Source organism: Eubalaena glacialis, chromosome 11 (genome assembly GCF_028564815.1).
Source record: "Eubalaena glacialis isolate mEubGla1 chromosome 11, mEubGla1.1.hap2.+ XY, whole genome shotgun sequence".
Classification (NCBI taxonomy): Eukaryota; Metazoa; Chordata; class Mammalia; order Artiodactyla; family Balaenidae; genus Eubalaena; species Eubalaena glacialis.
Genome location: NC_083726.1, coordinates 44677383 through 44699977, shown reverse-complemented (window position 1 = coordinate 44699977; position 22595 = coordinate 44677383). Strand labels below are relative to the sequence as shown.

At 37.6% G+C, this 22595-nt stretch overlaps 1 protein-coding gene across 1 annotated transcript; it reads left to right on the top strand.

Annotated features, from left to right (window-relative positions):
• Positions 1-1922: 1922 nt before the first annotated feature.
• ATXN7L3B (ataxin 7 like 3B) lies at positions 1923-5299 on the top strand. Its single transcript, XM_061205832.1, has one exon. It carries the CDS (start codon positions 2254-2256, stop codon positions 2545-2547), a length of 294 nt encoding a protein of 97 aa, XP_061061815.1. The 5' UTR covers positions 1923-2253; the 3' UTR covers positions 2548-5299.
• The last annotated feature ends 17296 nt before the right edge of the window (positions 5300-22595 follow it).

Here is a 22595-nt window from a genome sequence, read left to right as displayed (position 1 = left end):
TATGTTAGAAATGCGAAAACCCAGGTCCTACTAATGAGCTAATGAATCATAATCTGCATTTTGAAAGGATCTCTGAGTGGTTTATATACACATTAATATTTGAGAATCATTGCTTTAAATTAAATTTGGAGAAGGCATGGGAGAGGAGTGAGTGGAAATGATTGTATTTACATCTGTATCTTCTTACCTAACTAGACATGTAATAGGTAGGTAAACAATATTATATACTATTTGTCAGACACTTTGTGAAGACTTTTAAATTCATTGTCAAGTTTAAATCTCACAGCAAGCTTTTATGATGGGAATTGTCATTGACATTTTACAATGAGAAAACTGTGATTTACAGAAGTAGATAAGGCAAGTTCACATAGATAGTAACTGGTAGGAGGGAGGCAGTCTGACTCAAGAACTTATGCACTTGATCATTATATTTTCTGGCTTAGCACATGGCTATATGCAGATTTCAACTTATATCAAAACATGATACCAATTTTTGAATGGAGAATGTATAAATTACACAAAGGCTGCAATGGAAAAAAAGTTATGTCCCAGATAAAAATATTCTTGTCATGCATGGGTCTTAAATAGCTTAGGCTTTCAAATTCCTCCATATCTGTCAATTTGTGTTTTTTAAGATGATAAAATACACAATCAGAAAATTTGGATGGGTACAAGTACCAGCTAAGTACTCATAAACCAATAAGTTAAACTGGTACTTAACCTTCTACTCATAAAAATATAGAGTAAGATATTAAGAATGAATTCTAAAACTAATAGTGTTCTGATGATCATATACATTAGAAAGTTCTTATTTGTATCTGTCTGGAAAGATACATGTCTATATTTTCCTTTACTCTGGAAAGGAAATTATAGAATCAGACAGATACAAATATGTATTGTTTTTTAAATTTTGTTTCTTTGGCTACAGCTATATTTTAATAAAGTATAAAGGTACAAGAGGCTGCTCTATTTCACAGTGGTGGGGGCGGAAACTAACAAGATACAGGAAAATTTTCTTATATTCAAGTCCATAACTAATATTAAAATAGCTGACAGTTACTGAATGCTTACTTACATGTAAGAAGCTGTCACAAGAAGAATTTTTTTTAAATATCATTTAATTTTAACTATTAAATGGGAACTAGCTTTATCCAGATGAGGAAACAGAACTGTTAAATGTTGGATCTAGGATTTATACCCGGGTAGACTGGCTCTAGATCCCACAATTCATGCAGCACAATCTTAGGAAAAGATTCCTTTACCTCCCAGTGTATTTAACATATTTCAGGTTTCCTCCCTCTTCAATAGAAAATATACATATAATTTTCTCTTTGAATTATTTTAGAGATGTACAGTATATGATGATCTATTTATAGTCACACTGACTTAATGGTCTTATAAATGAAATAAACGCCTTAGGTTCATATTATCAATATATATGAATTACGTCTTTAGTGCCTAGTTTTTCATTCAAAAAAAGACTGAAAGATACTCTAGTGTAATTTGTTTCCTTGCACCATCTAGTGGATTTAAATGACAACTGCGGCAGTAGTATAAATGATTGTAAGTCAATTATATGTCAAATTTTCAAACGTATCCGGAGAACTAGTCCTAAAACTGTATTTCAGATTACCACAAATGTGCACATAGTTGTCATTTGTCTTTTTCAAGAGGGAATCGATTAAGCATGGACGAAGAATTCATTAGCGAGTGTTTAAATCTGCAAACAAAATAACATAAAACAGCATCCTTATCATCTTTTCACAATTAGAGATAATGACAGTCTGATACGTTTTAGTTCTTCCCATCCGTTTTCCTAAAACTCCAGGGCTTCCCTGGCAGCTGCGCATAGGGAGGAACCCGGCGAGTCTGCGCGGGGCCAATGCGCAGGCGTGCTGAGGAGCGGAAGTGGGGAGGCGGGGCTAAACCCGGACTAGCGAGCGGAAGAGGCCGGGGCCGCGGAAAGAGGCATTGAGACCGTTTGGCGGCGGTGAATCTGGGGCCAGCCCGAGCTGAAAGTCCCAGGCCTGGGGAGACGCCAAAAGAAACGGAGATACCTGGGGTTCCGGAGCAGTCGCCGCTGGTTGCTGCAGCTGCCCTGCCTCTGCCGCCGCGACGCCTCCGCCCTCGCTGCTGAAGACGCGGCCCTGACAGGCCTGTAGGCCTAGGCGCGGCCGGACGAGCCCGACGTGTTGCCGCCCGTGCAGCTGTGAGTAATCCGAGCGCCCTCTCCACGGTCGTGTACAGATTAAAATGGAGGAAATTTCGTTGGCTAACCTGGATACTAACAAGCTAGAGGCCATCGCTCAGGAGATATACGTAGACCTAATAGAGGATTCCTGTTTGGGCTTCTGCTTTGAGGTGCACCGGGCAGTCAAGTGTGGCTACTTCTACCTGGAATTCGCAGAGACTGGTAGCGTGAAGGATTTTGGCATTCAGCCAGTGGAAGATAAAGGAGCGTGTCGCCTGCCGCTTTGCTCCCTTCCCGGAGAATCTGGGAATGGGCCTGATCAGCAGCTGCAACGCTCACCTCCGGAATTCCAGTAGCTGCATCATGAGAGTCTGAGGGTGACCAGGACAATAACATAGACCAGTCCTGTGGTTTTGAGAAGTTAGGTAGCTAAGTAGAAAAAAAAAAAAAAAAAAAAATCAGACAAAAGTCCCAGTTCCCATTGAAGAACCTAGCCTTTAAAAACTTGGAGTGGAGAATTTAGGAATTCGGATCCTTGTATAAGTGTATTACCTTTGGATCAGCTTTGAAATCCTGGACAGGAGGGGCGGTGCTGTGCATCCTGCACGCCATGCAGTGGTTGATTTCTAAACACACCAGAAAGTGCACAAGAACCCTGTACTGTCCCCAGTGCACAGGTGAGCATCTGTGTGCTCAGCATATAAAGTTCTTTGGTTCCTCAGCCTTTCTGTCTGCCTGATGTCAAGGGCTTTCTGGATAACTGACCGTTTGGACATAACTCATGGTCAGGCCTTAATTGTTGGGCCTCAGTGGGACTGCACCTCTGATCTCTGAGCCTCTGATTTGGGCTTCTCCAAGACAAATGAAAGTCACTTATGAGATCTGGATATTAATCGTTCGATCTGGGAAAGCCAAGAAAAAGAATTCCCAGCTGAATCTGGTAGGAGAAGCTCTGTGGTCTTGACGCCAACAAGAAAAGCTCAAAGCCACCAGTTTCCCAAAGGTCCAGCGTTTAACAGTGACTTCAGCGGAGTTGGGGACATGGGTTAGCGTTTTGCTGAACAGAGCCCTCTTTCTTGCACCCCACCTGGTGGCATAGGCTTAGCAGATGAGTAACTTGGTTATCCAGGCAGGCTGAGGGTTAAGTTATGATCCCTTGGGGAGGTAGCAGGGCCTTCTGCGACTATGCACGATCTTTCAAGCTGCAGGATTCATATCTGGATGTATTGTGCTGTGGACAACAGTTCGGTGGGGCATTTTCCTACTCTGAGTTACTCGTGACCTAGCCAGTCCATGGGTCTGACTTGGTTATTATGCCAGGTCACTACCTGCCTCCCACTTTCGGGGCAGGAGTGAACTATGGAAGAGCATCATGGCTGTGCAGGAGGCTGTGGTTTGAAAGCTGAGCCCAGAGGGGACCTGTTTCAGCTGCACTCACTAATGTGAATGGGTTAGTGCTAGGAGCCAAGGAGCAGGCTGGGGCCACTCTCACCTGACTGTGCAGTACCCTATTGAACGCCCCTGTTCCTTGGGTCGGGCAGTCACAGAGCTCCGTGGCATCTAGACTGTCACCACCTTCTCTGCCCCTCCCAAAGGACAGCCCTTTCCACTCAGTTCCCTTTGGACCTTCTTGACAACAAGAGCTGTCCTTTTGTTGTTGGAAGTCAGGAAATGGCCCCCAGAAACCCTCTGGTTTTAGGGAATGGGATAGGGGAGGATGGGAAGTGTGAGCTGAGTATCAAAAACTACCCTCCGCTTGACTCCCTGATTGAAGTTGATGAAGTGTATAGGGGTGGGAGCCCCAAGGTGAGCGGGAACGGTGCTGCTTTATTTGAAATGTTTTCTTACCTCATTCTGTGCCCCAGTAAGGGGCCCAGCCTCCTTCGTCTGGCTTGGCCCCGTGTCCCTCCAGCCCCCTGCTCCGTGCCGATCTGGTGCAGCTCATCACCCCGGGTGCTGCCTGCCGCTGTACATTCGCGCTGACCAGTTTCAGTTTCTCTTGATGCTCCTACTTCTGAAGCCTGCCCAGTTTCCCTTTCCTTGGCTTCTCTTAAGTTTGTTTTGTTTTCTTGTTTTTGTGAGAGAGAGCAGAATCTTTCTTATGGCTCCCTCTATTGGGATTAGGATGGGAAGAGAAAGTAATTTTTTGTATATGAAAAGCAGTGTCATGCCTAAGCATTTCTCCTGTAGGACTCCTTGCTGGTATGCCTTCCTGCTGTGTCTTAGTTCCTGAGGAGTTATATCTTCCCACCTCCACTTGGATACTGCCCCCTAGGACCTAAGCAGAAAAGCAGTCAAGGCCGAGTGGCACAGGGACGGCGTAGGTTCTGATCCATTTTCTCTAACCCTTGCTGTGCATGTATCTGTCCTCATCCCAGAAGGAGCTGTTTGGACTGTATGGACTGATTTGGGTTACATACTCTAGAGGGTTAAGGGAAGCATAGTAATAGGGCCTTGAGACTGTTTATTATTGCATTCTCCCTCTATAGAGTTGTCCTGCTTAGGCTGAGGGCCTAGCTACAGATTGGTCTTCAATCCAAGAGTTGTAATAACTGTTTAAAAAGTCAAACCTTGGCAAGAACTGAAATAATGTTGGGTTATCTGCCCTTGCCTTTTTTAGAGACATCTCCTTCTGAGGGGATGCAGAAGGAAAGGAGGGTCTAAGTGAGACTCTGGCCTACTTAAAGATAATATCTGGGAAGCAGGCTGAAGGTAAGGCCATGGTCCACTCCTCCTTCAGAGAGGGAGCTCAGATTGTGACATTACTGTTTCCTTTCTGGCCTTTTCTCTTGGTTAGAGGAGGGAGAAGTGGAAATAGTTTTGAGTAATGGTTGGTTCATATTACCTCCCTCTTGGTTTGTGTTTTTGTTTTTTGCTCCCCATTATTAGGGCAGTAGCCCCCGGTCCTGGTTGGGTATGAGGTGGGCTAGGTCCAACAGGTGCCCTGAGGGGACAAACTAACTCCTTTCTTTTGGGGGGAGAGAATGCTCCCTACCATGTAGTTAACAGTGGTTAGGAACTCTCCCTTTCCCTATCTTTCCTCTTAACAGCAGAATTCCTGTCCTAATCTCCTCAATTAAGTGTATTGATCACCCTGTAATTCTATTATGTATCTGAGTGTGTGTGTGTATGGGGGGGGAAGGGGTTCTTTACAAATTTCTGTGGTTTGTGGCTTTTTCTTCCATACATTAGTTCCCACCACCGCATGCCCAGGGGCCATTGCCTGGCATTATCGCATGCTGGGATCATCGGGGAAGTGTAGTGAAGCTCACCATTGTCCTTTGTTTTGGAGAGTCTTATTTTTGCATAAGTAGTCCATCCTATACAGGTTGCTAACTAACTGTGTATTCCCCTTGCCCCATGGCTGCTGGTGTAAATAAACTGCGTCTCCCCATTGGTAAACAATTACAATAAACAAAATTTTAAAAAATGACTTTATTTGGACTCTGTTCATCTTTTAAAATTGTACGTTTCTTGGGTATTCACATAGTGAAATAAATGTTGAACCACTGTTGAACCTTAGTCACTTTCTCCTGAATGAGTTTTATCAGATAGAGGAATTTTGCCCAACTTTGTTTCTCCATCTAATAGTGCAGATTTAGCTTTCTGCAACATCCAGTGAAAGAAACAAACTGTATACAATCTTCCCTTTACCATAACAAGTAAGAAGGTGGTAAAATACATACAATACAATCCTGTCACTAAGTCCAGTGTGAAGGATAGTTCAATTTAAATGGCACTCCAGCTATCTTAATATATACACTTTACCACCATTTTGATCTAATACTACTCTTGCTCTCAAGAGGCAAATGATTCATAGCAAAAATGAGTCAGCGTTTCTAAAGGTAATTTTTTCCAATACTTTTCGTTTACTCCAACTATTTAGGTCTCTCATTTTGTTTTTAAATAATTCAGAGATTTTTCATTTATTCCAGTTCCTATTCCAAAGTTGGAGCACTTCCCTAGAAATCGTACATATTGCTCGTTACTACTGATCAAATCAGTAGTTTGCTAAATGTTCTAGTTCTTTAAAGAAACAGTCCCAAATTGGAAATAATATTTAGATGAATAAAAATTATAGAAATGGGACCAGAGGAAACCAGTTGCGGTAGGATATCTCAGGGGACTTTATTGACATGTGATGTGGTGTTAAGTCACCTAACACTAATATGCAGCTGCAGCAAATCCTTTTGGATCCTATTTCATATGTTTAGATTTGAATTAATATATTTCATGCTAACCTACTTTTCTGAAATGAGGTATTTGCAAGACCTCAGTGCTCTACTAAATCCACTTGACAGTAGGACTTTTGAGATTATTTTCATGTTTTCTAACTAATGATCTTTATATTTAAAAAGAAAAAAAATCACATACCTTTTATTTAACTCCCTAGATACTTGGTTTTAACTGGCGTGTAACATGAGGTCAGGAACCTAATAAATGGTTGCTTGATGTTGACAGAGAAAATGAAGTATGCTCAAGTAGTTAAGGATTCAGGAAGAGCTTTCTTTAAACATCTTTTCATATTAGTCTTCAATTATCATGGTTAATGAATTGCTGGTTCACAGAGATAACGTCACATTTGAAAGTTTCACCCTGCTGTGGAGGGCACGAGCTTTTTGATTCTTACACATGTTCCCAAAGATGCCCGTGATGCTTTGAAAGAAAATATTTGTTATAAGGGATGCACTTGTTCAGAAAGATATTGTAGATAAACCTGTAAAAAAAATTTACAGGTTTATCTACAATAAACAAAAATCCTTGGTTTTGTTTTTTCCATTTTGAAAACTTCAATCATTATTACTTGAGCCTTAATGGAAATATGTGAGCTGGAAAGGAAATACTAAATTCATTTCAGAAATGAGAAAATACGTTCAGCAGCAAAGACTTGCCCACAGTTCAAAAACAAAAATACAGAAGCAATAGAAGCAAAAGTAGAATGCTAGTGCAAGGCCAGTGCACTTTGTTGAAGCAAGAAAATTTTTAATAAATGAATGTTAAAGGAAATTCAAATGAAGAGTCATAAGAAAGGAAACCCAAATAAATGGAGATTAATGGGATGTTCATGGATAGGAGGCTCAGTATCATCACTCCAAATATATGTAAGTAACCTTGATTAAAATCCAAATGGACATTTTCATGGAACTTGATAAGCTAATTTTAAGATTTATATGAAAAGCAAGGCGCAAGCATCGACAAGATCTTTTTGATGAACAGCTAGTGTGGTTGTGGTGCAGAAACAAACAGTAGAATAGAAGATAGTTCAGAATTAGATGGAAAAACAAACACATTTTTGTCATCTTGATGTATGACTAAACTGGTAGTATAGTCAGTAGACTATAAACTGTTACATTGTTCTGGAATAGATTAGCCGTAAATATTAAAACTGTACTCCAGACACAAAAATTAATTTCCATGAGGATTTAAGACTTACTGTAGTAAAGTAAAACATCCAACCTTTAGAGGGAAATATAGGAGGATATGTTCATAATTGTAGGCAAGGGAAGTTTTCTTAAGTAAATAAAAGCAACAAACATAAAAGATTGATATGTTGAACCGTAATAAAAGTAAAACTTTCTATGCACTGTCATACTAGAAACAAACACACAACAACAAAATGCCATAACACGCTAGTAGAAGTGTTACAGTTCTTATAACCGATAAAAGATTATTGACAAAATAATTATACAATTGACAAATGGACAAAGTAAAAGAACAGCTCATTTACAGAATAAGAAATCCAAATGACAAAAAAGATGTGAAAAGTTCACTTAGTTTTGAAGAAATACAAACTAAAAGCAAATTAAATACCAATCTATACCACTCAGAATAGTGAAGAAAGGGTGATGATATCAACTCTGACAGGTACATGGAGCAATTAAAAGTCTCGTACATTGCTGGTGGACTGTAATATAGTAAAAATATTTGGGAAAGCAATTTGGAAATATCTATTGCAGTTGATATGCATAACCAATACGCCAATATTTCCACCTCTTGTAGCATTGTCTGTAATAGGAAAAAATTGAAAGTGATATAACTACCCATTAAAAATATATAGTCACATGCAGAAGTGAAAATAACCAGGGCTGCACAAATAAAATATTTAGTAAAACATTTGTTCTTATAATTTTATACCTTTCATTTGAAGCTTAACAATATGCAAAACAATGCTATATATTGTTTAGGGATATGTACATATGTAACAAAATGTATACCAAAAATGTGAACTAGACTTCCACTGCTATGTGTATCGTGGTCTAGATATTGGAAAAAGACTTCTCGGTGCAAAAAGAACCTGGATGATGATTAAGCTGGAACAAAGATGCTATTAAGTGTTTTGCTATCCTCCCAAGAAAATATGGGAAATAGCTCTCTCTTCTACACACATACATGCACACACTAAACACAAACCAGAGACACAAATGAAAACAGAAAATGGGGCTGCACTGGAGGACATACAGAAACCAGGAACTTCCACATGAGAATGGGAGATTAGGCTTCCATCATCACAAATTGAGACCACTCATTACACTCCCCATAAATACAAGATACCTGAGATAATCTTTACATCCTTAGTGAAAGGATGGGCAGAGTAAAAGGAGAGAAACAGAGATCTTCCTGACTGCAGAAACAACAGATAAGAAAGCCTCTGCCCTGGCCTGAGGTGAAATAAATTAATTAAAATAATAACATTATCATCATCATCATTTCCTTTGGAAATGGTACTTACACTCTTGCTTTCAAATAGTTACCCTACCCTGTTAGAGAAACCTCTGCCTGAAAATTATATAATGTGCCCAAGATAATATACTTCTTGGCTACCTAATAGAGTTTGGGTCCCTCAGCATTCTCACAAAATATAAATTTGCAATAAGAGAAACATCTATTTTTCAAAAGAGTTTACTTACCACTATCATGTTCTGCATCTAATCATTCTATTTTCAAGAAAAGAGTTATAATTTTGATAACACTGAAAGTGAGATTTGATGAGATTAGGAGATGGCTGATCATAGGAGTGGTTGACACTGCCAGCATTCTAGAAACCCAAGGTATGCAGCCAGAGGAAATTAATGAAGGTGGAATTACCAACATAAATGAGGAAACTGGTTGTGATAAAAAGGATAAAGATGTTTCAGAGGAAGTGAAGTTCCCAGTATACTTGACGTTAAAGGATGTTGCAAAGATATTTCAAAATATCGAGAGTACAAAGAATGCTCTCAGTATTTTGTGCCATAGATAGAATGTTGTGTGGCAAGCAGAATTCTAAAGACTGTCTCCTGAGATTCTTGTCTTCTGGTTATTCAGTTAAACAGTAATCTAAGTATTGCTGTAAAGGGATTTTGGAGATGTAATTAAATCCCAAGTCAGTTGACCTTAAGATTTGGAGATTATTTGGCTAGACTTGTCCCAGTACCCAGTCAGGTGAGGACTTCTTAAAAAACTCAGTGTTCTCCATCTGGTAGGAGAAGACATCACAGAGATTTGAAGTGTGAGAGGGGTTTGATGCACCATTGCTAGCTTTGAAGATGAAGGGGGCCAAGTGAGAAGGAATGTGGGTGCATCTTGGAGCTGAGAGTAGCCACTGGCTGCCGGCTAGCAAGGAAACAGTACCTCAGACCTACAGCCACAGAAATTGAATTCTGCAAACAACCTGAATGAGCTTGGAAGCTGATTCTTCCTCAGAGCCTCCAGATAAGAGCCCAGTTTAGCTGACACTTTGCCTTTGGCCTGTGAGACCCTCAGAAGATGGCTTAGCCAAGCATTCCCTGACTTCTGACCTAGAGAAATGTGAGATTCCTAAGTGAGGACTGTCTTAAGCAGCTAGATTTGTGACAAGTAGTTATGCAGCAATCGAAAACTAATACAGTCATAAACTGATCCAGACTTAGAAAGGATTAGTCTGTTAGATGGTCATCTTTATTATTGGCATAAACCCCTTACTTGGATTTTATCAAGTAAATAGATAAATCATAATTAGGGATATAATTCCACAGAGCTCTAAGAAAACAAACTCACATCAATATAATAACACCTTTCACCTGCAAGTTTAACCTTAGATCAGCAAGATGATGTGCTGACTTTTAAATACAAGGTGACCTCTCCACTTTTAATGTGATTTTATCACCTAAAGTTACTCTGCTCCCGCTGCATTCTTATCCCCCAGCTCTTTCTGTTTTCAGACATACATGCACATGCATGCACATACCCATAAATACACACAGGAGTTATAACTTTGAATCAAGCCCAGTTCAGAGAAAGGCTAGCTAAGCTGCTTCTGCTCTTGCTGCTGTATGAATTATTACAGTTCAAGACCTTATTTGCAGAGCAGCCACTTCTATAGTTTGAAGGTAGATGAATGCTGGTCTCTTAAGTACTTCCTTTACAGCTAAATTTTCTTTTGGAATTAAATGTGCTTGTGTTATGTCTGCTTAGTACTGGATTCAACAATGATTCAAAAGTTGATTCAGACGTTGTATAATAGATTGGAAAAAACATTATGATCAGTTTGACAACAAACTCTGTGGCCCCAATTAGGTCACTTCATCTCTCTAGGCAAGTTTCTTCACTGATAAATTAATAAGCTCGAATGAAACGATTTCTTGGTTGCATTCTACCTGTGACATTCTCTGATTCCATGATAAAATGCTGAAAATAACTACCCAAGTCATCTTATTCCCAAGATCAGTTTTACCATCTAAATGCAGAGAATTTGGCACAGTTAGGTTATGGGCTCCTTCACGTGAGTCTGTGTAATTCTGCTTTGTAAACTGTTCTATGGCTTTTGCTCTAGATCTCAAACACCTCTTTTTGGTTAGAAATGTGCCATGCTAAGTCAAGCTCCCATCTCTGCTTCAGATCTGCCTGTCCAAGGAAATACTATATATTTCCAACTGTGTGTCCCACAAGCACCTCATATTTCATCTTATGCAAAGTGAGGTCTGAGAAGCTGCATTTTCAACGTATGCCTCAGTGCATTCTAAATGTCGAGAACTACTGCCCTAGAGAGAAAGCAGAAAATAAGTCTGCATTCATCCTGTCTTTTAATCTCCAATAGCATATCCCTAGAATGTTTGGGACCCTGGAATTTTTTTTTTTTTTTTTTTTGGCTGAGCTCTTGTGTATATAAATTATTTGATTTAAAATTATGAGAATTTAAAAACATGATATCATGCACATTGTAATGCCTTTATAAAGATTGATGTTTTAGAACTATTTATTTCTTAAATTATAACCCTGAGATTTTTTTGCCTCTGGAATGATAAGAGAAATATATCATCCTTTTGCCCCTAAGCATTTAAAGGCAATATATATTCCAATAGATGGCACTAGTCTTCTGTTTGCATATCTTTAGATCAGTTGTAAAGGATCCATCCTTTTGTTAAAGAGTTTAATGTTCATTTAAGAGGGCTCTACAGTGTGGACAAAAACGGCAGTCTGAAAAGATAAGTGGAAAATATGAAGTAATTCAGTTTATCATTTTATCACTTCAGAATGACTGCCTATAATGACTGCTCAGTTGCATTTGCAGTGTAGCAGTTAAAGGATTTTTTAACTTGTCTCATATACTATTTCCCAGTTTCTCAGCATCAATATTTTTCCCACTTCCCATTCAGCTAAAATTTTAATTCAAGAGCCTTGTACTTACAGTCAGTGAATTACCCCCAATATATTTAATGACTCTTCATAAAATTTTAAAAGACTTTGATTTTTCTCATCATCAATTTATCAGCAACATTATCTGTAATAACTCTTTTCTTCTGAGTAATGTCAGCGGGCCACAAAAACAGTAGTTTAATAAAACCATCGCTATTAGAATAATTTTCTCCTCACAGAGAATATATAAAAAAGTAAAAACTCTAACTGGTTTGTCTAGTGTTAATTATAGGTTGTTTCTTATTAGCTAGGGAAAGAATAATCCATAGTATAGTCCAAAATCCTCCCCCATGAAAGTAATGCTAACTTATCTATAACAGTTATAATTTTTACTATTAGGAAAGCTGTGAGATAGGCCTAAGGGGGGACTTCAGGCCCAGAAAGTGGTATATTAGGAACATTTATTAGGTTCAGGTGGAAAAAGATAATTAAGCTACTTTATCTTGTGGGTGTGTGCAAATATTTATCAGACTTCCTGCCTTAACAAGACCCAAAGAATGACCACATATCCTGGTCTTCCTGGGAGAGTCTTGGTTTACAACTGTTATTCAGTTGTTATTGATATTGTCCCCCTGTTCTTTCAAAAGTGTTATGTTTTGGAAAATAAGTTATCTGGTTACCCTAGTTGTAACTCATAGAAGAATTGAGAGATGTTTTTAAGAGAGATTGAGGGCCAAACTGTGATGAAGGTTGTGAGACCAAATCTACAAAGAAAGTGTTGTTTACTTGTAACGTTCTGTTTTGAAAATAGTATGTAATCAGAAGTTAGAAATAAAGGTATGAACTGCATGGACATATAGTCGAAAATGTACAGTGGATTAGCTAATGGAGTAATTTGAAATATATGGGAAAATCAAAGGGTTAAAGATATCAGAAGCTGGATCTTCCGTGCTTGATGTGAGTAGGAGTGAAGAATGGACAGGGATGAATTGGAACAATCTAACCTTAAACCATTGTTATGTGCTCTGGGAGTCCCATATGAGCACTTGTGAGTGAAAGCAAATTGTTCAGACTTCAAGCTTTACCTGTGTCTAGGTGGCAAAACCACAAGAAGTTTGCAATATGAGACCAAATCACATACTTTGTGATGATACTCATAAACAATGCTATACGGCAGGTAACAGCAACTCACAGGTATTGGCAGGCAGTGTCATTAAGCAGAGCGTGGGCAGGAGTAATTCAGAACAGCTTGTTATATTCAGTTTATGGTTAGTCATGGTGCTTGGATGAGGATAATGTTCCAGGCCTTAAACGTTATCTATTATTGATGGACATGAAATACTATAGATTGTGTTATTTAATAAAATGTTCTGCAAAGATGGTAAGGTTCTATGTCTAGGGCTGTGGATAACCATGAGAATGCAGAGCAAGGTATGGCTACTTCAGAGGTAATGGTATATCATGCAAATAGAGATGTGGGATCGGCCTTTCTGTCACTCTACCCCTTGCCCCCTCCCAAAAAAAGTGGCTCTCAGCTTCTAGAGCCCACCTTCCCATTCTCTCACAACACGAAAGCTTACAGCCAACAAAAGGACATCTCTGTTGCTTCACTCTGACTGACATGATTAGGTCAGGCCCACTCGGGGTAATCTCCCTTTTTATGAACACAAAGTCCACAAGTAGCTTAATTGCAGGAGTGATATCCCATCGTTTTCACAACCCTGCCTCACCCCTTCAAGGGGTTGGTTATAAGAAGTGTGTAAACCAGGGGGAGGCTGCCATGTTTAGAAGCCACCCTTTTACAGACTGTGCTTTCACTTTGCCCCTTAGTACCCTGGTTGCTAAGCTGTTATGAGGATAAGGATGGAGTTTCCAAGGACGGCATCTCCTGTTTACTCTCTTGTCTGGTCTTCAGGGAGCAGGATTGTACAAGTTCAGTGTGACTAGGTGTCATATAAATAATACACAAAAAGCCCCTATCTACCAAATCGTGGAGTTCTCCAGAGTCTTTATGTGTTTATGGAAAAACAGTGTTATCCAAGGGCCTGCAGCTTTGTTTTGATCGAAGCAAGATATTTAAGACTCTTGGTTGGGGACTTGTATTTCCATTCATAGGGAAAATTTATCAGTAATATGTGAGATGGGAATAACAACAGATTGTGACAGCGCCACTCTTTGTGGCACTTACTTGGGCACTTTTGAATCATCACTCCCCTGCCCACAATCCCACACCACCCTACCACCCCAGTCTCAAAAGTTCTACCCACATCACTCTCACCTCCCCCATTACTAATGGAGATGAGCATATTAAGCACAACTCCTTACAAACTGTAGAATTTTCTATTGGAATTTAAATTTCATGAGAACTGATGATCGTTGTCTTATATACTGCTCAGCACAATATCTGGCACATAATAGGTGTTCAATAAATATTGATAGAAGAAATGATAGAATAAAAAGTAAATATTGAATTGAATAATATTCTGTTATGTTAATTCCAAGAGTAAAACGATGGATTCATTTTGTTCTTGTCAAGGAGGAACAAAATTCTTTTACCATTATTTTAATTATAAAATCTTCCTAGATATTTGTATATTCCAGGCTTTTATTCTGCAGAATTTAAAAATTAGGTTTTTTGTTTTTAATCTACTTTTTTTTTTACAAATGCAAGATTTCACACATTTAAACAAATTCAATATCTCTTAAAAATCACGACATTTTAAAATTATTTTTAAGAAGTATAGCAATGTACTACTTGTCCTTTTTTGCCTAATACATTGTGAATTTAAACAGTGAAACGTGAAGGTTTTCTGTTTGGTTGCAGAAAGCAAATGAGACAATTTACTATTCATCTCATAACCTTCATTTTCTAGAAAGTACCTTGGCAATTAAAGTTTGATTATTTTCTCTTTTTTTGGGATAGCATTAATGAGATCATCACTTTTGTAAAAAGCTAAAATGCTAGGTTGCAAAGGTAGACTATTATATGATGATTTAGTCACAAATTGTACATTTTAATTTTACATAGAAAAACAAACTTATGATTTGGTAGCTGAATACAACAAAAGAAAAGCTTATAACAAAACATACAACACCACAACAAAAGCAGCTAACAAATCTTAGAGAGCTACAATGAAACCATTGGAACAGAAAAAAAAAAAAACCTGGCTTTAAAACATTTCTCCATTGATCTGCATTGCTCATATATCCTACTGTTTATTTTTACAGTTGTGCTTGCTAAAATTAAATTAATCCTAAGATTTTATCAATTCCAGTGTATCTGTTCTTGCCATTATGGAAACTAAGTGAAATTTTAAATCTCGATTAACTTCTTTCAGTGACCAAATAGTAGTGGCCAAATCTCAGGTCTATTTAGAGCAGCAGATAATTTCATGTGCCTGATAAATGTCATTTTTGAATAGAATTTTTTAAACAATTACTTTTCAAAAGCGTTCACACATTGGAAACATTATTTCTGAGACTTGAGAACAAAGACAATTCATTTATTATGAAGATAATAACTAGATTATAAATCACTTAAGCTATGATTTTAAATGCTGTCCGTTTTCCCCCAACGATTTTATTCTTTTTTTAATTCTGTGGTTTTGCCACAGGTCAACCAATTACTGAACAGTTCAGCTTGAGAATCAGTGAAATGGTTTCTGAGTGTCATTTAATGAAAAGAGCCTCTGATCTAAAAAAAAAAAAAAAAAAAAAAGAATTCAAGTGCAATCACACAGAGGGATCAAATCAATTTATTAGATTATTTCAAAGTAAAGGTTTGGGATTGAGTGAAAACTCCAGAGTAGTAATTAGGAGCAGGTGGTGGTCACAGTGCTGCCCCGAAGGAGTCTTGTGATCTTTGGCATATCATCTCTCAAACTCAGGTTTTCTCACTTCTAAAAGAGGGATAAGGATTTCAACCATTGCACCCTCACAGTGATGTCAGAATTAATTAAGGACTCAAATATGACAGGACTTCAACCTGTTTTATTCTTGTTATTTGCCTCAGGCCAGCCAATGCACATGAATATTGCAACTGCATATCTAATGTTCACTCATACCTTCAGCAGGAGAAATCTGCTGGAACATTCACGAATTACCCTTTATTTAATGTGATGTTATCTTTCATTGAATTTTTATTGTGCTCAAAGGCTACATTACAATTATATTCTCTAGAGGAAAAAAAAGTCAATTCTCTGCATGTATTATTTCTTTATTTGGTAACAGACATGTATCCATGTACTGCAGTGATTTCATAGTAAGATTGTCTAACAAAAGAATCTTTCAGAGAGTACTTGACAATTTATTTTGCTCTTAAAATATTTTTTAAAAGTGTGTAAGATGTGTAAGTATAATTATAAAACAAGCTTTAGTGTGTGACATGGGAAGGAGCACAGCTTGTGGCAAAGAGAGCTTACTCACTCTCCTTTCCCTTTACGTTTTCTCCATTAAGTACTCTGCTTATTCTAAAGGCCTATTCTACTGTTGTCACAAGATTGCCAATATTTGTGCTATTCTAATTGTCTAGCTCAAAATAATACCAATTTCAGTAAAATGTAACAAGTTGACTTACCCCTTTCATCATAATTTTTGTCCGTGTATTTTTTTAAACATGGAAAAAAATACAATTACATAATTTGCGTAGTTTCCCTCTTCTGTGTTTCCTCTCTTTTTCTCTATGGACTTGGGCTGTGTAATAATTCCTTTTATCAATAATCCATTCCATTATCACTTAGCAATATGAAAAGTAGGTGGTCTCTTGTAACCAAAATATGTAAATGTACAAACCATAGTTTGGAAATCTAAAAAAATAATGTTTTCCTACATGCACAGTTCAATTAATCCATTTAAATATTGCATAATATTTACTGTAATTTTTTATAAGTGTAAATATTGCAATTATGACATACCTTCGAGGAAAGATATCTGTCAAAAACAAGTTTCATTTCCCTAGTCTTGTACTTTTTGGGGGGAGGTCATTGAACTCAGTTTAATCATTCATACTAAAGTTTAAATGGAGGAAAACCTTAGGATATAAATATCATGGGGTTAGAGTATTTCATTTAAGATTGTACACTGAAATAAATATGATATTTTTCTGTTATATCATGATTTTCGCTACATAATCATTCATTAATTTGCAAGTAATTTCCTGTTCCATCACTTGTCATTTATAACAGAAGTCATTCTTTCTGCTTTCAGTCTTAACAGACTTTCTTCCAATTACCAGGATTGCTTTTGTGTAGGTGCAAGATACTTGGTTATAAATACAATATAAAGTGAAAGAATTACATAGCATATCCTTTTATTTAAAACTTCTGGCCTACTCAGCACAATTAGAATTGGCAATTCTTATTAACTCTACCTCTCATGCTACAAATATCTCTGCCCAAATAAGAGGAGATTTTAACTTCTCAGTTTGAGTCACCAAACTAGTATTCCTAAGAATATGTCATGGTGACTATTGATCTGGGGGTTCTAGATAAAATAACGATTAGTTATTTATGGCATCTCAGTAAGTATTGCATGCGTCTTTGTACAGGCAGTCTCACAACCTCTATTTATATTTCTATTACACTACAGGATAACTATCTCATCCCTTGAGATAGTTCTGTCAGAGATCTCAAAGCAAATTTTTGTATGCCGAACCATTACAAATGTATTTTCCAATTTTGGGGAAAACTGTCTGGCTTTTTTTGCCAGATGTGATTTACAGACAAATGGACAAAAACTTCATTTGTAACAGAGATCCTATTTAAGTTGAATGGTTCTAAATTAGTGTGGCTTTAAGATGCAGGAGAACCCTGCTATTACCATCGGTAGTAAGCACAGGCGGTCTTACTCGCTGTTCCCTTGGTGAGACTTTAGGTCTTATAACCTCTTTTGACTCTCAGCCTACCTGAACTGAATTTCTCAGTTGAATCACCTCATCAACAACAAATCATCAACAAAAGCACTAAGTTATTTCCTGAAAATATGAAAGATGAAAAGAATATTTCAGAGAGTCTCATTTAATAATTTTCTCATGAGTTTGGTCAAAACTGAGTTTAGCCTTTAGAGAGATGGTCCTATGCAATGGCAAGTGTAAGAATAATAGAAATCTGGTTTTTAAGTCCAGCCCTATGCCTATCATCTTGCCATTTTTCACATCAGATAATTCTCTAAGCCTTGATAGTTTTATGTGTACAGTGGGATTTATAAAACCAACTTTTTATGTTGGTTGTAAAGATAAAAAATTACACACATACATGCATGCAAACAAACACACAGTGTATAATGGCTTTATTAAAACTTAACATATGTCTGTCCTCTAGAGTAGCAAAACTGTCTACTCATTGATTTCTTCCCTTTAGCCTCTGAAAGCCATCAAAGTCATCTGCTTGTAGCAGAGGCCCTTATTTGAGTTTGAGGCACGCTGGGTACGTCTAGATATTCAGTACAGCAAGGCCATCAAGATTCTTCTAGGAGATATGTCATGAGGAAATACTATTGTTATAGGCTGAATTTTGTCCGCTCAAAATTCATATGTTGAAGCCCTAACTCCAGTACCTCAGAATGTGATTATATTTGGAAACAGGGCCTTTAAAGAGGTAATTAAGATAAAATGAGGTCAGATGGGTGGGATAGATGGGCCCTAATCCAATATGACTGGTGTCATAAGAAGAGGAGATTACGACACAGACTCACAGACAGATGGACGTCCACATGAGGATATAACACGAAGATGGCAATCTGCAAGCCAAGGAGAGAGGACTCAGAAGAAATCAAACCTGCTGATATTGGACTTCTAGGCCCCAGAAGTGGAGAAAATACAGTTCTGTTGTTTAAGCCATCCAGTCTGTGGTATTTTGTTATGGCAGTCCCTACACACTAAAGCCAAGAGATTTGGTTTAAGGTTGATAACTCAACATCTGAAGGGAGGGAGGATTCTCAGTACAGCCTGGTGCTTATAACTCAGATTTGTACTGCCAAGTTCTCATAGCATTATGACCAATGTTCATTGATTGCACTGAAAAATGAGTGAATAAAAATTGATTTTTTTTTTTTACCATATTTTGTGCAAACATTTGACAGCTTTAACACCAATAGCAGACCCAGAAACAGAACTCAGGACACCAGATGGATCACACACAATACACTGAAGAAATACAAGCACATGACTAGAGTAGGGAGAAAATTAGAAGCATCAAAAAGAAGACAAAGTGGACGTCAAGTATTTTATTTGTAGATTTTCAATGAATCTGTTAGTTCTACTATCCTAGAGAGCAGAGTTACGTATAATTACTGTTCATATTGAAGATGGATTACTATCTAACATAAAACTTGAGTTAGTCAAAGAGCATGTCTGTAGAGTTGGTAGTAAGGAACACTGAAGTTATTAAAATGTATCTGTAGCCAATTTAGCAATGATTTGATTTTGACTTAGCTATCAATCTGGAAGATATTTAGAAATAAATGATCCTAATAAATTTACACGGATGAGCAGCCTGATAAAATGAAGTTGTCAAATACTGGCATTATTCCCCATTCATGAGAAGCTAGAAATGGCCTTTTTAATGAGCAGTATGTTTGTTTGGAAAAACACGAAGTCTCTGAAGCCAAGTAAACAGCATGAGGCTATTGGGTACAATAAAATATAAACAAAGAAGTGGGGCTAATCAAGAACAGATTGGTGAATTAAAGAAGTTTTCTCATGTTAAATGCTCAAGCTATTTTTCCTCTCCTATTGCCATTTTGGTAATATTTGACTTCCATTCACCAACGCCTGGTGCCTAAATATTGTTCAGTTTTCGTTCATGTACTTTTTCATTCATGTATTCATTCAACAAGTGGTTATTGAACCCTTCCTATGTGTCAGTCACTCTCACAGTTCTAAGATTTAGGGGCTTTGAGATAGCATAGAATCTCTGTTATAATAGAGCTAAACTGGACTTCTTGCTAAGACTCGAACAGTCTTATTTCTATTTCAGGGCATTTATACTTTTTACTGTCTCTGCCTGGACCACTCTGTCCCCATATCTTCGCATCTCTTTCAGGCCTATCCCTATATTATTTTAGAATACTCCAACAAGTAAGAATGCTGGAGGCCTGAGGACCATACAGCCAGGTCTCACAGAAGAAAAGGATGAGTTTCATAGCCAGAATTATAATTTAAGGATTTAGAAAACTCTGTGAAATAGAACTGATCTCAGTGAAAGTAGCTGCTACCTACTCTCCATTTCTGGTACTATTATGACTCAGTCACTTTCCCGGCTTTTCTCTCACTACTACAGGTGTTACTGAAGGCAATACGGTGACAGTGGTCAAGAATATGGGCTCTGGGGCCAAAGTGTTGGGTTCAAACAGCTATATAATCTTGGATGTGTTTGTTTGCTTGTTTTTAATGCCCCTGAACTTCCGTTTTCCACATCTATAGGATTTGGATGGATTCTATACTTGTAGGAGTGCAGTGATAATTGAATGAGATGGTATATGAAATGATCTTCATACAGTGTCTGGCTGCATATCTATGCCATTATTATAAATTAGCAATTCACTTCTCACTCTTCTCTTTTGCTCCACTTGAGTTTTCTGTTTATTTTCAACCACTTCTGCTTCACAGATTTTACTTACTACTTTCTCTGTTCATTTTTAGCCTTCTGCCTACCCTCGTCCTGCCTTACTGCTTATATGCCTTTATTCATCCCTCAAAAAGACAATCTTGATTTAATCATTACCACCCATGCTTGGCCAAGCTTTTATGGGAAGTGGGGCCAGTCCCTAGTTTCCTGTCTACTCCTGGCCTCGTGGCAGCTGTGACTTAGGAGCCGAAGACACATATCCTCCCATCCTAAAATCTACTTCAGGCACTGAGACCCTAATAGGCTCCTCCCCAAGATGTCACCACTCAGGAACGACACACATTGCCAGAAGTCTAAATAAAGTTTACACGTGCTGACTCCTATTAGGAAGATTGTGTAGGTGTTGGAGATACTCCTAAAAGAAAGAGGTGTCAGAAAACTAAGGGAAGAAAAAAATAAGTAAATAGAAAATGAGATGGAAATAAAACAAAATGGGAAGTCTTCTTCCCCCCACCCCCAGAAAAAGTAAGGTATGTTTCCACAGCTGGAGGCTAAAAACAGCTGTATTATCTATAGCCTATTGAATGGAGATCAGTCATTAATATTTTACTCATGTACACACTTCATTTTGATGCAATTTTCCTGTATAACCAGCCAGAATCATTTGCAGGATATTTAACAAAAATGATGGAAATACTCAGCTGCATCTGTTCATCATTTGGCTAACCATATTTTTGCATAAATTTAACATGGGCTTACGCCACCACCATTATTTTCCTCATCCTTTTCCTTCACTGTTCAAATCTGCATGCCAAAATTTATTATTATTTTTCAGGTATCCAATCACGCTGCCATCACGGCAATCAAGTCAAAAGCAGCAAAGCGAAATGGAGAAGCTGTTTTCTAAAACTGTGGGCATGTACAGTACTTCCCTGAGACAACAACCAGTGGTTATTGCAATGATAAGCAGCTTTAATAATGAAAATAGACTCTTGGTTTTACCTACACAGATGCAGTTTAATTTTCTTCTTCCTTGTTAGAATCCTCACTGGCTCTCCTCCCCCACCCAGCCCCCAGTTATGAAAATGAGTTGGCAAACACAACAGTTCTATTCATCCTCAGTTTAATATACAACTTCTCATATACACAAGGGGGTGAAACGGTTTCTAAAAACATTGGCTTGTAACGATGACAGTAGAATCTAATTCCCTCAGGTGCTCACTTAATACTTAACTCTCCACTGGAGAGTGTAATAAGGTCATCAGGATTATTGAAGTTGACAGAGCACCAGGCTCAGATTAATTACATCATAGACTTCAGAAGGAATCAGAAAAAGCAACAATACTGCCCCTGGAAATTGCATATATTTTTTATAGTTCTCTAAGGACTCTGAGTATAATATAATACAAATGAGTGAAGGGTGGCTGGTATATTGATTGTAGATTTTGTGATACAGATTCTGAAAGATTAATTATTCTGAGAGTAAGGAATCACCATCACAGATTCAGAGAAGATACTCAGAATGGAATATCTTAAATAAGGGACGAGTAATTGAAGGGTGAGTAAAGGGTACTAATATGTATAAATCTCCTTATGAATTTCAGAAGATTTATATTCATTGCAACATATAATTCTTACGAACAGGCAAAATAGGTATTGTTCTTTAAAAAATGGAAACTGAGGCTGAAATAAGTTTAAAAAATCTTTCCCCAAATCTCGTATCTAGTAAGTGATCAAGCAGCATTTGAATTTCTAACACAAATTCCAATATCTTTCCCCTTAAACATAGGGTATACCAAAACATTGTCCTTGAAAAGGTACCATGTTAAAGGTAGAAAAATTTACATGGGAAAAACTCATATGATTAATAAATAAATATATATTGAATGCCTTTTCCAAACAATGCTGAAAACTTAATATATATTTTATTTGATTACAATATAAGAAATTTTAAGAATTCAGTGTGTCACTTATAATTAGCTTGGGGTTTGAGACATAAATCTAAAATGTTAAAAAAAAATGATACAGGGCAGCCTACACCATTACACTTACCAAAAACCAGAAACATATCAGTACTGCAGGTTTGAAAATCTAAAATACACCAGGATATAAAATAAAACAAAATGAAAAAGGCTTCTGGGCAACTAAGACAGATACTACAAAGTAATTGCTCCTCAGTTCACACAACATACTTGTAACTGGGTATCAAATGGGACTATTCCTATTGTCTAGGGGGATTGACTGAG

Excerpts from the sequence above, each read along its gene's own strand:
- ATXN7L3B (XM_061205832.1), top strand. The coding sequence starts at position 2,254 with ATGGAGGAAATTTCGTTGGCTAACCTGGATACTAACAAGCTAGAGGCC.